The following is a 15,271-nucleotide window of genomic DNA, read 5'->3' on the forward strand; positions in this document are numbered from 1 at the left end:
ATAAACCTCAGCCAATACAAAACACAGGGACCTCTTGACGGCAATCTCGTTCACACCGAACAAACTGACAACACAAAATTCGAGGTTTGTAAATCAAGTCACAACCATACATGGTACAAATACCAGAAGCAAGTTATCTTTGCTTTCAACAGTGACAGAAGAAATTTTGTGCAGTAAACAAAGACGTTTACGACAACTACTTATATTGGCTATAGTTCTTTTTTCACCAAGCAACTAAAAAGACCTCTAGCTCCGGATAGATCGAAACAGCAGAAAGTTTGCATGCAGTGCCTGAACAACTCATACATCAGCAAGTTTTAACCACGGTATTTCTTAACCATCAACTTTGTGGTTAGCAAATTGCAACATGAAGTTTTACGTTTAATTTACTTCATATATTTTTGCCGGTTCTACTCAATGTTTGTTGATACTTGTGTTGTTTTTGTGCTTTGCATTCTGCTCTTTCACTAATAAAGGTTGAGAACTACTGTTTTGAAAACCAGGCACAGGATTTTTCTAGACTTTGTTCGGAATTTGTCGGAATAATCCACGTCCCCGGAGAAAACGGCAAAAAGTCCCAAAATGTGAGAAATACCCGAAATTCTTGAGAAGAATTACCTACGGGACGCTATCAACGGTTTTGTCAAAGTGACTGACATGTCTTGCAATCTTTCACAGAAACGCTTTTCTAAAAATGTATTTAAACCTCTTGTTTGTGTTGTAGACAACGTCTCTATGGCGTCCCCTAGTGCTCGATTAATCTCTAAATATTTAACCGATTGGAGTCGATCCTACTTTCGCCGAATTGTTGCAAAGTGCAGAAAATGTTGAAAACACACGTTCAAGCGCCACAACCACCAACTGCACTGATATTTTTAAACGGAAATCTACAAACTTACACTTCATTGCTTTCTTCAATCCATAAACATCAAGTCATATTGTTGAATTATATTAAATGTATTTACAACACACACAACCAATAAATTCAATTGACAAATCACCATGTATGACTTCACATAGGGTAATTGTTACGTAATAAAGCAAATGATTTACATGAATATCTACACAGGAACAACACAAATGAGCAACTTGTGGTAAACGTCACAAATCAAATACTGCTGACGCTGGACGAGCATTAACAAAGCTTAATGAGTTTGTGTTTTTTTTTCGAAATTTAACAAAAACATTCTATTCTTTTACTCCACGGAAGTGACAATGATGGATTTAAGATACAAATGTTCCATGATAAGGCAGTATGTCTGGTACCTCTTGCACATCAACACAAGTTTTAAGTGGAAACTGACTCGGCATAATTTCCTGGGAAGAGCCCTGTGACTCCATCCAGCACCCCCTCAAACCAACCATCGTCATTCTTCTTTACGACGTAAACAAGTTGATCCTCCCGAAGGTTAAGTTCATCAGGGTTATCAGCAGAATAATCATAAATAACCACCACTGGACACAGAAACAATATTATTCCAAACTGACATTACATACACAAGGTCATTTTATAGTTGAGTAAAATTGTGAAAATCAATCAGACATGCAGCTCTAAAGATGTTATCAGAAAAATATATTTCGCCCTAAAAAAGGCATCAACAGTTTCTGCAGGGTGTAAAATACAGAATCAACGTATTTTCAAGTGAGGTCATTTTGTATTGTAATTTACTGCAAACTTTGCAGAGTTAGTTAAATGAACTGGGATTGAAGTGTTTAAACAATTACATATGATAAGTTGGGCAATAAAGATACACCCGCGTCATACTTAACAACATTTATTGGAAGAAACTTCGAATTCCTCACAATAAATTTACTTTCCCTACTTGGATTTATGGGTGGGTAAATTTTATGCGCCAGCCACAATGAATATTTGTACAAAAGTTTTATTGAACTTAAAGTTCCTTAAAACTTATGGGGATCAGTTGACTCCATGGATTTGTTTAATTGAATGAAGTTGCCTATTTTAAACACTGAAGTTTTAGGTCAGAGGAAGGTGAAGAATATTTTATCCTAGGTTTAATTTTGTTATAGAAATCAACTCTACCTACCCTGTAATTTCAAAGAGCCCATCATGAACCAAGCAATTTGAAACACGTTATCCATATAACAAGTGCCTTTGTCATGTAACATGGTTTGTGGCATTCAATACAAGTTTATGACATCACAAAGAACTTACTTTTTTCCAGGTAATCTCGTGGGGCCCAATCAGGGTCGCTGGACACTGGAGGGGAAAAATCCATGCTAACTGGGGGTGGTGGGGGAAGTCCCATATCACCACCCATTTGTGGGGGTGGAGGGGGAATACCCGGATCTATTGGCAAATGCAGGATAAAAATTAAACATCAGAATTTCTGATCAGAAAAATGTTTTTAAAATTTTATTTCCAACAAGCACAAGCCATAGTTACTTGGATTGTAACAAAGCAGCGAATATATTTCGTAGAGTTCCGCAGGTTCTTGCATTTGGATCAAGCTATATTTTTATTCGAAAAAATGTAAACGATTTTGTCATGAACATGTGTTTCCTTTAAACAATGTACAGCTGGGATCCATTCAACAAACACGACATTCTTACAAGCTTTATGCCACAGAAATCAAATACATGCCATAGAAACAATAGTAACAAGCAAAATAAAACACAACAAGATCGGTCACCTGTAATTCTTGAGGGGAATCCCGTAGTGGGTAAATTTGGGACTTTCCCTTGGTAGGGGGCCATGTAATCGTCTGGGGGTGGGGGGAGGTCCATTACTATGGCAACCACTTAGTTTAATTGTGATGTAACACTGGTTTGTTTGTCCGATTTAATTATTAAAAGTTCAGTTTTGATATAATGTCATGGCAACAGAGATAGTTAAAGTTCCACAGCATTCTTGAATTTTAAAGTTTGACAAAAAAACTTTCACAGATTAATAGAAATATTTGAAAGTTTTATTAAAACATGAACGAATCAAGTGCTTTTGTTAAGTTGGAGTAAGAATTCATATCCAGAAAAAAAATCTTTTACTTTCTGGCCTTAAAGTAGAACATGTCAACAATGAATTGCATTGTTAATCTGAGGGAAGCAAATATTCTGAATAAAATGTTATGATGGCGTTATTAGGGAGTATGATGGCTGCAAATTGGTCAGTGAATTAAATTTCATGAATTGGTGAATTGCAAATCATTGGATCAAAAAACAGACATAATATCGCCAACTTTTCATGTTTAGGAAGAACATCAATTTATGAACATTTAGTTGTTTTCTAGACCCTAAATTTAGGCTTTTTCTCTGAACCTTGTTACATGAATACATTGATCTTGTTTTAAATCAAGTAGTAACAATAACCATTGTGACCACAAACGTGCAACATAACAAAGTATTATGACAAACAATAGTGTGTGTTTATTTCAACACAATTCAATGAGTTTTAGATAAAAGCATTCCTTTCAGACAACATAATAGTTGCAGGCAATCTTACCTGATGTTGTTGCATAATTTTCAGCAGTCCCTCCCACACGATGAGCTCTGAAAATTATTTAAAAATATCGAGTAAATACTAATGATGCACCAAAACAGCAATTTTCTTATTCGGCCGAAACCGAATATTCGGCAAAAGTTGCCTGAATAAATTCGGCCGAATAAACCGAAACTAATTTTGGTATCCATCTCATTAAACGCAATAAATTTAAACAAAACATGTGCTGAAATGGAACTAATCCTATCATACAGCCTTTTATTGGCACTTAAAGAATAACCTCGACTGCTGTACTAACTGCCTAAAGTTGATTTAATCATTTCGGTGACAAAAAAAATAAAACGAACAAACATTCGTGCAGTTTGAACAATGATTCTAATCTACACTAAACTTTGCATATTAGTGTTGCATGCAGTAAAAAATTTCTTTAATTACAAAAACCTTAGTTTCGGTCGAATAAATTCGGCAAACCGAACTTTCGGTTCATCCCTAATAAAAAACATGTTTAAAATCTTTTACTACAGTTAATCTTGTAGCTTTCGGTTCATCCCTAATAAAAAACATGTTTAAAATCTTTTACTACAGTTAATCTTGTAGCTTTCATGGCTTGAAATAATTTATTTCAAATTATGTTTAGCCAGAAATTTGTCTAATTTGGATAAAATTGGAAACGCTTTGCAATCATTTTCCTCAAGGAAAATCCACCAATGTCTTGGATATTTTTTAACCAATTCTGGATAAAAGAGGTTTAGTTTTGGTAATTTGAATTTGGGTGTTTTTTACTGCTTAAACTTTGCATTCATAAATCAAACCACATTCAACAACATGCTCTTTGCAACATTCTAACTTCAATTGAGGTATTCATGTGGAAAAATAAACTTTTTGTTAAGTTTAGATTTTTGCGGATATCCTACTAACTACAGTGCCAGGTATTACAGTGGTTTTTGGGTAATAATCTGGAACCTAATCCTGATTATTTATTGGAAATGTGGCATCTAAATTAACAGATCTCCTCTGTATAAGTTTTATTTAATAATTGGTAAAAAGGGAGGTCTTGTTTTTGCTTGATTCTTAGTCAGCTAGTTTTACAGAAAACCTTTCGGCCGTGTCAAAATTTCAATCAAAGTTTTTGCTGATTTTTAACCCAAGTTAACATTGAGATGACCTTGATTGACCCCAACAAGATTAAAAACCCACCTTCCATCTGGGGCGACATTGGGGGTGCTGTACCCCCCACTTGAGTCGGGAGAAGTCGAAGTTGAAACTGGGAGGGTTGGGGGGGGAGGGGGAACTCCCTGGGGTGACATCATAGGGGGTGGGGGCATAACTGAGGGGGGTTGAGGGGGAAACCCCGGAGCTGTGGAAATAGGATAGAGTTTAAATATTTATGTTAAATTAGCATAAAATTAATGAAACTCAACCACTGGGATCTGAAGCAATTCAAATAGTTGGATTGATCAATAAGATTTAAAACAACAACATTTTGCACTTTTCAGAAAAGTGTTGAAAACGTGAATCGCGTAACTGCAACATTGTTATGTCACAAAACAAAAAAATCAGATATTATCGCAGTCGTCAAGATTCAGTTAGGTTGGAGGTGTTCAAGGTTAAGACTGATACATATTACCTGATGGTGGTGGTGGAGGGACGCTGGATGGGGGACTTGTAACACTAGGTGGTATACTGGGCACACTTGGTGGCGCTGGTGGGCCAGCAGAACCTAAAAGGAATATTTTAAACATGGAAGATGGTTTTCACATTGCATTGAAATGAAATGAATCTGGAGTTTTGCACAGAATTACAGCCTCAAGTTAATAAAAGCCCAGGTGTGTACAGAAAATGTTGATTGTCACAACCACCAAACACACACAACACATGACGCAACAATCAAAAACAATTCCATTATGATGAAATAATCACAAACTCCTAAAAGTTAAAATAATTTAAAATTTCTCATGACAAAAATACAAGACACACAACCAATTTGTGTAGAAGGTACGAAACATGATGAACAAATATAAATAAGTGCACACATTGACAATCAAGTCAAATTAACTGTACATGCAAATCACCATGCCGGCATGCAACTTACCCATCATATAGAGATTGGTTAAATCTGGCAATTAGTCATGCAACAAAATTTTAAATTACAAAATTTCAGGTGATCATTCTCAAAAATCAAATTTGTTTGTATTCAAACCATTGAAATTAAGGGATAAACATGGATAATGATGAATAATCTAAATGTGGAAGACTGAAACTCTATTCCCGAAGTTAGCAGGGCTGAACCATGGCTGGATTAAAACCATGGAACTGATCTATGCAGAATGTTTGAAATTTTTGATCTAAAATATTTCTGTTAAAATCTACATTTGGGCACTCAGCTCTTACCAGCGGCTGGAATGTAACCGACACTAGAACTTCTGCTTCCTGAACCGGAACTGCTGTTCGAGTTTGTTCGCGGTCGAGTAAACATCGACGGCAATCGTCGGCCTGATATGGTTTGTGGCCCGATGTTAGTTTAGTTAGTCAGTTGATTGTAAATAAACATTCCAAACAATTTACGAATTTTTCAAACCATTTTTAGTAAAAATACTTTTTACTAATCTTGCACCACAAGTATTAGTATAATTGATGTTAAATCTTGTGCAACTGAAAAGAGTTATTTTTTGAATGATATTAACATGTCACGTTGCATTGACATAGACAATATTAATTTGTGAGAGCAAAATTCATTGGCACTATTTATTTATTGCTCGAGGCTCGAGGCATGCAAAAACAAATTAAAACACAGTGTTTAAGCCACAGAGAAGACCCCTTACTTTGATTATATTCCTGTGGAACTGTTGGAGCTTTCACAGCACGAAGCGTCCCATAACCTCCACCACTCATGTTGCTCTTAATACTGTCACGATTTGAACCACTACAAAATTTTTGACATACAGTTTTTGGTCATTGTTAAGGTTAATTTGGTGTTTTCACCAACACAAATTTTTACCACAAGTTTTAACAATCAAATAAATACAGCAAAATTTTGCAGAATATTCAAAACATGGGGTCATTTTCTAATTATAATAATCAAGAACTAATTTTAATACTTACACTAAATTACTTACACTAAAGAAACACATTTGTTTCTTGAGATACAAACTTACGAATCGAGTGTTTTTTTGCTACTTGCGGCTGAAGGTCGTCGAACGGTTCCAGAGTTCGGTTGAGATGAGAGTTTTATCCCGTGTCCGATGTCGTCCAACTCGCCAAAGTCAACCGGTTTGCGAACATACTTCACAGATCTTTACGACAAAACTAATTTTAATTAGTGGATTCAATAATTCATTTTCATATCTTAAACTAGTAACTTTATTTAGACTTTAAAGTGTTTCATGTTGTAATCTACAACTCCTGTAGTTTTGTGCTCATGTATTGGAGACATGGTTGGAATAATAGGGATCAGTGGCATAATTAATGTGGAAGTTAATATAACGAAAATAATAAAAACTTGTTTCTAAGGAATAAAACATGGTCACCTTTCTGGGTTTGAGGGAGCAATAATTTGATGAGATCTTGTGATTATTTTGTTGGTCGTGAGAAGTCCGATCTCCCGACGTGCCACTTTCTCCTTGTGGATGTCGACAGTCTTAATGGTGCAAAAAACATAGAAACAACAAATTAAATATGCTTCAGCAGGAAGTTATCACATGGATTGGATGGCCTGAATGTGCATCTTGGATGTCATTATCTTGGCACATACAATGTATTTATTTCCAAGAAACTTTCTTAAAAATGAGGACTTATGTAATTTTTCCATGTAAACATGCTTGATTTCTATCAATTACGGATTGTCAGTGACTTTTATTATTTAAGCGTACAGAGATCAAAACAAAAAAATATATTTTTGTTATTGGTGATATTGTGACGCAGATAATCTTGGTAATAGGTTTTTACGTTTTTTTTACATTGACGGCAAAAAAATTATGTCATTTGATGAGGGGGAGTGCACGGAAACTTTTGCTTGGCCAAGAAACCGACAGTGGGGCCCAAATTTACAGACATCAGGTAAAAATATTCAAGAAGTTTAACAGAATTTAAACCTGTGAAATATTGTTAATGGCAGAATCCATATTAGCGAGTTGGGCAGCTTGTATGTCGAGCATGTGCAGCATGTTGCTTGCAAGAGTGTTTATCTGGTAAGCCACAGATGCCAGAGATTGAGTAGTGAAGTTCTTTGTCTCCTCCAGTGCATTTTTCTTGTTTGGTTCCTGGCAAATATAAAAACAATATCCAAGTATCTCACATTTACCACAAGTCAAACCGGAACTTAATAAATACCTTTGATGTATTTTTTTTACATATGCAAAAACATTATTTCACCAATAAAAATTGACTGCACCAAACTACTGTGTCAAAGATGCACACAAATAAATTTTATGAAACATTTTTCATCAATGTCTTTCTTAAGTCAGTGGTGACTTGACAAATTTTATGTATTGGTACAAAAATAAATTCATTTTTATTAATATCAAATGTAACCTTTTATTTCACAGTTAACACAAAAATTCGAAGAGCATACTTCCAAATAATGTTGTGCGCAATATGAAGCAACTTTCTTCAGGTTGTTGTGGCTGTCCAAGAGGGCGCTGCGACCTTGGGGAATTTCCTGCTCCAAAAGCATCTGCAGTTCCGCCATCTTTTAGGAAATTTTACCAATAATTTCAGCAGGAAACTAAAATTTACCAAGAAGGAAACTTGGTTGCGTCCAATGAGCACACGGGATTCGCCAATAGAAATAATATACACAGAAATTTTGACAAAAAGAAAACTTAGCACGATATTCTAAGAAAGATTTGCTAAATTCAACCTATTCGATTGAAACATTAAAAACTGATAAGACTAGGTCATTGAGCTTCGGTGGAAAGCTGCGGTTTTGAAACATTCCGGTCATTGATTTTATTTTCGTTAATTTTTTCAATAACCTAAGTTTTTTCAATGCAGCAAAAACAAAAACCTTAGACATGAACTCCAAATAGATTTATTTTTGTGCTTTTCCATGAATACTTTCAATAATAAGAATAGAAATTACGTTTGGAATAGGATTGAAAATGTCAATAATTCTGTTTTTGTCCACTGCTCAATCCTTGTGATGGCATGAAAACATAACTTAAATACCATATGTTTTGCATATGAATAAATAGCAAGGAAATAGGAATTCCACGTTTCATATTTCCTTGCATGGCTGTTCACGCACTGTTGCGTAACGATACAAACAATCAGCGCGCAGCGAGAAAAAAGAAGTTTAATGTTTTCGTTTCACCGAGCTGTGAGGTTTGCTGCACGAGTACTGGTGATAAATACCACGATCAGTTAGCTGCTTTGCAAGTTTTTACGGATAGAAGGGCAGGGATTCAGATTGCAATGGCCGCCGAAGTGTTGAGACTGGATCCTGGCGGCGTTGATGGTGACTGTGAGACATCGGGGACAGATATAAACTCAGCGGCAAATGGATGCACGCAAGACGGCTGTGAGTCAACTCAAGATGCCGATGTCCCGGCCGCAAAGAAAAGCAAAGTCCAACAACACAATCACCACAGACGCAAACCATCAAAGAAAAAACGAAAGTGGAAACCTTATTCCAAAATGACTTGGGAGGTACAGACTTTTGTTTAAGTCGTTTTAGACAATTTGTATCTGCACTAAGCAAAATAACAGTTCAAAATGCTTTATTTACTGGGGATGTTTCAGCAGAATAGCGAGTATTTTTAATATTGAACCAAATCCGAATGTTTGCCGTAAATCTTACATTCAAGGTTTCCGTAAAGGCTCATTGCCATTTACCAGTCTGCAGAATATGGCAGTTCCCAACAAGATCTCGGGCGTGCAAGACTAAATCTTTTCGGGTGCGCGACCCCTAAACCCGCGTGCAACAAAAACGATAAAACATCTTTCTTTTAATTGTTTTATGTTTAGATTTCCTTGTGCCGAAAAGTTTTCGCGTGCAGTCAGAAAAATTTGGCGTGCAAACAAAAAAAGTTGAAGAAAATTTTGCATGTGCAGCTGCCATACTCTGCAGACTGGGCCATTTATACATGATGAAAAATAGATTGTACAAAACAAACACTGTCTAATTTAGCTCACAAGTAATAACATTAGAATATGATTTTGTTGTGTGTGGTTCTGTGAGTAAATTTATATCGTCAGCAAATATTCAAATCCGAATCTTTTCTATGTTGAATATCTCTATTATTCACCAGAATAGGAAACAAATATGGGGTAAAGTGTATGGTGTTTAGCCCACTGACTATGTTTATTGAGGTGTTAAATTTGCATCAATTATTGTACTTTTTTCCAGGAAAAGAAGGCAGTCCAGGAACGGGAGGAGATCAGAGCTGACAGAATCAGGGGGGAGATGATGAACAGGGGTGAAATATTGACCACGTTTATTTTATTAATGTGCATTATTTAAAACCAAGAAAAATATACAGCTTAAGAGTATCACTAAGTATTTGATGAAACAAATATATTTGTTTTATTTCCTAGTTTATTTAAAATTTACGAACAAAATTATGCGAATTTTTGCATTTTTATAAATTTTGATATTTTTTCCCGGTTAATTGAGAGGGATTGTTTGTTGCAGGTCGACCGGTTGCTCCTTACAACACAACCCAGTTTATCATGGCAGAACACGATCCTTATGAAGAAGACGATGATATTGGTTTGTTTCTCAAATAAAAATATTATTTCTCTAACCGAGAAGTGTCAATTTAATAAAAAAATTATCAAACATTTCAGGACTAAACTTTAATGTTAAAAATAATTAGAAATTAGGTAACATCTGAAACTTTATTGCAGATAAAATGAACCCTACAAATAATGATGGTAAGTAAACAAAAATTTAGTTTTCAGTATTCATATATCCTGTCAATGTGTGTTTCACTTGAAAAAATCTTAAAAAATAGTTCATTTAATGTTTTTAATTTACCGTCTTCTGTAACATTTGACTGATTTCTATGTCACCACATATAAAATTTTAATGTTTGCGGTAATGTTAAATTTGACAATAATAAATCTTCTTGCCGACATTTCCACTAATAAACTAATTTACATCTTTGTTGCGCTTTAATGATTGCCTGATTGTTGAAGCATTCGGATTTGCACTTTATCACATTTATCTATTAACAGCAAGTAGCAGCAAATCTTCAACATCTGGAACTTACTCAGCACAATTGAATATTGTCGACTCACCACAAAACAATGACGAATTTGCCGAGCCAAATTACACAGACTCACCACACATGGCGCCAGAGTTCATTTCACAAGTGAGAATTACAACGAGCTCATTGGATTTATTATGTTTTAGGGTGAAATTGCAAAAAAATATTAAATTGGGTGAATGTTACAAAATCACCAATTTTTCTTCAGGATTTCAGTGAAGCATATGAAAGAGTGCAGGAGGAAAGTTTGGCAACGATGTCCAGATCTGGTCTCGTCAAAGAACATTTATCTCTCGAGAAAACTCTCAGTTATTTGCAGGTTATTTAAATTTTTCTAGTTTTTTTACTGCAAGTTTCTGACTTTTCACAACATCCAGTTGAATTTGACCAAAAAAGTCATTCACAAAAGTATTTATTTTTTTGTTGAAATGAAATCATTAAAACATAAATATGTTTTTTATGTTATTGCTATCGGTGAGTTATGGTCAGATATTTAGACTCCGTGAACATTTGAAAAATATTGTTTTTTTATCTCAGCTTTATGCATAGTTAACTACAAAAACAAATCTGACAGGATTTTGTAGAATAATTCCAAGGAATTTATGTTTAAAATTTTGAATTGCATATTTTCATATGGAATAAAATGTTGTGAGACTGTGACAGTTATTTTTTATTTTCATGCTGATTCAGGACAAACTCGCCGAGGTTAAAAATGTCAACAACGCTTACTCCATAAAAATGCATGGCATCGAAAAACAACTGGAGAAACTGAGGAGTGAAAATAAACGGTGAGTTCAAACGTTGGTCTGGAAGAATTATGTTAATTTATAAACAGGCACCAGATTCCATGACAAGTTTGTTGAAAAATGGGCAGTTTAAGGTCTTGTACAGAAAAAGTCAATTTGGGTTAAATTAGCCAAAAAAATTTGTAAATTCTACAAAAAATTTTGACTTGTTTTGGTGCTTGTGGAAATTGTGAAAATCTTATCCAAATGTGCATTTTTGCACTAAAATCAGTTATTTGCTTTCCAATGAATTTTATCATTGTACAAGTTTAAAACAAACCAACCAACTTGCCTGGGTCAAATCCCCTGGTTGTGCCGATACCTCATAACTTTTTTTGTAACTTGCTTCAGTTTTTGGGTGAATTTAAAGTTTGCTGCCCATTCATTGTTTAGACTCGCTCGAGAAAACATGTGTTTGAAATATGGGGAAGAACACGTGAAAGAGCAAGAGGAGAAACTAATTTTGGAATTCCAAACGAGCGATTATGAATACGAAGCTCCGAATGACGATCAGGATCCCAGCTATGAGGACAGGTTAAAAATTTACATTTTTAACTTTTTAATCTTTGTTGATGAGTCACAATGAGCACCCAGCTGCAGACATAGTGCACTATGTTTCAACCAGTCAGGAAGTATAAAAAAACTTAACTAAATGCTTTTTTCTTGTTTACAAACCAGCATTCTGACCACACCCTCCAGTGGTTGTGTTGGTCACACGCACTTACGGTTTTTCTGTATTTGGACCAGCCAGAATTTTCCACTTTGTAGTATATCTTATGGTCATTGTCGATCCGTTGGGTACCCAACTAGGTACTAAACAACAGAGACAACCACCGTGGAGCACACTATGGCCAATCGACTGCTTCCAATCCAATAATGCTACCGACTCGGGTTAAACCCAATCGATATATGTGAAAAAAAAGCCAAAATAATTATTGAGAGCTTCAGACAGGGTGTACGCACTGTTTCAACCTGTAAGGTCTCATCAGTGCAGCTGGTCACTGAGTCTGGTTGGGTTTGGTTTGTTAACTATCCCGACACAAGCAGTTGTTTGGACAAAGTCTTTGTTTTTTATTTATTTTTTTTCACAACACTCTTGGTCGTAGGTGTTGTTTCTGTGCCTCGAAGGACTTACCAGTCCTCTGGGAGACTCACGATTTTTTCTTAGGATGTGGCAACTGCATAGCAACTCTGCTGTCATAAGGGATGATGCATTGTGCGTTCCGGGAAGGCTGTCTAGGTACTTAATGTCGTTGTCCCAAGCGCACATATGACATCTGAGACAATCTAAGCCTTGACATTCCACAGCTTCTGTATTTCAAGTCGGAGGTTCTGGTACTTGGTTATCTTCTCCAGCTCCTTGAGATCGATGTTTCTTTCGTCCGGGACTGCGATGTCCTATTATCGTTGTGGTTCTAGATAGATTGTCGATCACTGTGATTTCGGGGCACCGTGTTGATATCTTTCTATCAGTTCGTATTTCCATGTCCCACGGGATCTTCACCATCTCATTCTCGGTTACAGAATCCGGTCTATGCATCCACGACCTTTTTTCCATTGGGAGTTTGTAATGTTCGCATATGCTCCTGTGAACAAGTGCGTTATTATGTCTCTTCAGGTAATCGGTGTTGTCGATCTTGTGGCATCCGGTCAGGATATGACTGACCGTTTCATCGTGCTCCTTGCACAGACAGCACTTAGGATCGTTGCTGATCTTGAGTATTCTTGCCTTGTGACACTTGGTGTTAACTGGTTGGTCCTGTGCTGCACTGATGACAGCCTCCAACTATTATTAAATTTAATTTTTTTTTTTTTTCACCCATGTATTGTCAATTGCTTTCTTGTCATCCAGTCCATTTTTCCAGTTGTTTGGACAAAGCGTTTGTTTTTCATATTACTATGACTTCTTATTACAGTGAAAAGAGTGAAGAAAAGGTTTTACCTAAAATATGCAGGCCCAAACCCAAGGTGTAAATGACTTTTAAAATGGTTCTGTAAATCATCATAATTAGCCACTGTTTAATATTCAACCTCGTACAAGAGTTTGAACCTCATATGAGTGACGGAGAAGTTTTAAAATAATTAAAAAATTAAGTGTGTGAATGGTGACAGTAAAATATTTTGTGTTCTAGTGTTGAAGGAGGTATGGATGTTGGCGACTGCTTCGGCATCAGCTATGCGAAGAACAAAACCAACGGACTGTCTGAAGACATGCTTGTTTCTTCCCTTGAACAGAAACCGTGTGCTGGTTCTGTGGAGGAGGAAAAATATTACGCTGACAACACAAGTGAAGAGTTCGGTAAATAAAATTGTTTGTGAATATTCGGAAAACATCTTTTCAAAAGATTAAAAAAACGAAATCTAATGACCGATGGTAGAAGATAGTGTTTGTTAATTTTTGCACCAACTTTTCCAGAGTGCAAACAATGCAAATATCGCAAGATTTTACTCAAAACTTTTCATTTAGAGTCGAGATCAAACATGAGAAGAAAGAGGAAAAGTCAAAAAACTCGCGACCTTGAAATGAAATCACGTGACCTTGATGTAGATTGTTGTGACGACGCAGAGAGTAGTGATGATCAAACATACGTGGACAACAACAAACAAACAGACAGGAAAGTTACAGTAAACCAAAACAACAACAATAACAACAAACCAACTGAAGAAAAGTTACAGGACAAATACCCTGACAAGGCATCGCTTGAAACAATGGACATCGCTTCGTATTCAAGCGAGAAAGGGGGGTTGACCGCCAGCATGGAGTCGGTCACTGAGTGACGTCATCGCAATTTGCAAGAAACATTTTTTTTCGGTGCTGCTGAATTGAAAGAATTCCACAAGTGGTTTTATCGTCATTCAAAAACGCGTTATCCCCAACATCATGTGTCCAAACTTAAAACGATTTCAATTAAATTTCGTTTGTTTCAATATGAAGTTAAGACACAATTTAACGGCATTACAGAAAGAGGACCAGAGTTATTTTAGAAACTTGATAGTTTTCTACTCAGAGTTTGAACAATTTAATCTTGAATCTGCTTCCTGCCATGTATTTTTGTACTGTTCCGATGTAACTTAGTGGGAGATTTTGTGTTATTTTTCACGGAGCAAAATTATTTTGTTTCAAACTCAGTTAATTTTGAAAGCACAAGTGGCCAAAAAAACTCTTCATAGCGGCACAATATTGTTTATGTCGGGGAAACAAGTTTCTTGACATTAATTTTGTTCTATTTTGTTTTTGTGAAAGTTAACATGACACATATCTCGTATAAAACTGCCGGTTTCAAGTTTTCACAGAGTGTTTGGTTCAAACAAGTTCTCCTGTGCTGCTAATCAATTTGTTACCAGAAATTTTTTTACGCCAAACAAACAATTTTTGTGCAACACTGTGACCTTGAAGACCCCCTGTTGTACAGTTGTGTGTCAACCTCCAACAATTACAAACCAAGCTGCAAGTGTTTTGTTTTATTCATAAGGAAAAGCACCATAACATATATGCAATGGAAACAAACAATATGGTCTTGCATGTTTATATATTGGCCAAAACAAATTAGAAAACACAACAAACTTAAATGTTGGAAATATTATCATGTTTTTTATGGAACTTTGAATTTGTAAAAAACAAGTTTTTACCGAGAAACGAAATAGATTTCCGCGCACAAAACCTGCATCAACCCTAAGTGGCGGGAATGGAAATTTATCACTTTTTTGTAAATTTTTAATAAAGAGAAAAAAAAATATTTTTGTACCAATGTGCAGTGAGGTAAGCAAACAGGGGAATACCCCACTAACTGCGCAATCAGTGGAATAAATGCAGACAATAA

At 35.7% G+C, this 15,271-nt stretch overlaps 2 protein-coding genes across 2 annotated transcripts; one reads left to right on the forward strand and one right to left on the reverse strand.

Annotated features, from left to right (window-relative positions):
- Positions 1 to 949: 949 nt before the first annotated feature.
- On the reverse strand, positions 950 to 8,203 carry LOC145908419 (abl interactor 2-like). The gene is made up of 13 exons (XM_082995698.1): positions 8,028 to 8,203; positions 7,549 to 7,716; positions 6,985 to 7,094; positions 6,613 to 6,750; positions 6,280 to 6,380; positions 5,849 to 5,950; positions 5,550 to 5,573; positions 5,085 to 5,177; positions 4,655 to 4,814; positions 3,461 to 3,507; positions 2,655 to 2,750; positions 2,177 to 2,311; positions 950 to 1,455 (listed from the first exon to the last, which is right to left on the reverse strand). The coding sequence occupies exons 1-13, from the start codon at positions 8,142 to 8,144 to the stop codon at positions 1,289 to 1,291; spliced, it is 1,458 nt and encodes a 485-aa protein (XP_082851824.1). The 5' UTR covers positions 8,145 to 8,203; the 3' UTR covers positions 950 to 1,288.
- Positions 8,204 to 8,773: 570 nt separating this feature from the next.
- LOC145908395 (uncharacterized) lies at positions 8,774 to 14,244 on the forward strand. Its single transcript, XM_082995672.1, has 10 exons — positions 8,774 to 9,103; positions 9,804 to 9,873; positions 10,089 to 10,166; positions 10,304 to 10,330; positions 10,634 to 10,770; positions 10,874 to 10,984; positions 11,356 to 11,453; positions 11,844 to 11,984; positions 13,583 to 13,749; positions 13,918 to 14,244. The coding sequence occupies exons 1-10, from the start codon at positions 8,870 to 8,872 to the stop codon at positions 14,226 to 14,228; spliced, it is 1,374 nt and encodes a 457-aa protein (XP_082851798.1). The 5' UTR covers positions 8,774 to 8,869; the 3' UTR covers positions 14,229 to 14,244.
- Positions 14,245 to 15,271: the final 1,027 nt, after the last annotated feature.

This window comes from Ascidia mentula, chromosome 7, assembly GCF_947561715.1.
Source record: "Ascidia mentula chromosome 7, kaAscMent1.1, whole genome shotgun sequence".
NCBI classification, from domain to species: domain Eukaryota; kingdom Metazoa; phylum Chordata; class Ascidiacea; order Phlebobranchia; family Ascidiidae; genus Ascidia; species Ascidia mentula.

Bases quoted from the DNA above. Each gene is read 5' to 3' on its own strand.
- LOC145908419 (XM_082995698.1), bottom strand. From the start codon at position 8,144: ATGGCGGAACTGCAGATGCTTTTGGAGCAGGAAATTCCCCAAGGTCGC. The intron at 5,574-5,848 runs GTAAGAGCTGAG...ACTAATTGCCAG, and splicing joins CGGTTACATTCCAGCCGCTG to ATTTAACCAATCTCTATATG. The intron at 4,815-5,084 runs GTAATATGTATC...CTATTTCCACAG, and splicing joins CCCTCCACCACCACCATCAG to CTCCGGGGTTTCCCCCTCAA.
- LOC145908395 (XM_082995672.1), top strand. From the start codon at position 8,870: ATGGCCGCCGAAGTGTTGAGACTGGATCCTGGCGGCGTTGATGGTGAC. The intron at 10,331-10,633 runs GTAAGTAAACAA...ATCTATTAACAG, and splicing joins GAACCCTACAAATAATGATG to CAAGTAGCAGCAAATCTTCA. The intron at 11,985-13,582 runs GTTAAAAATTTA...TTTGTGTTCTAG, and splicing joins GATCCCAGCTATGAGGACAG to TGTTGAAGGAGGTATGGATG.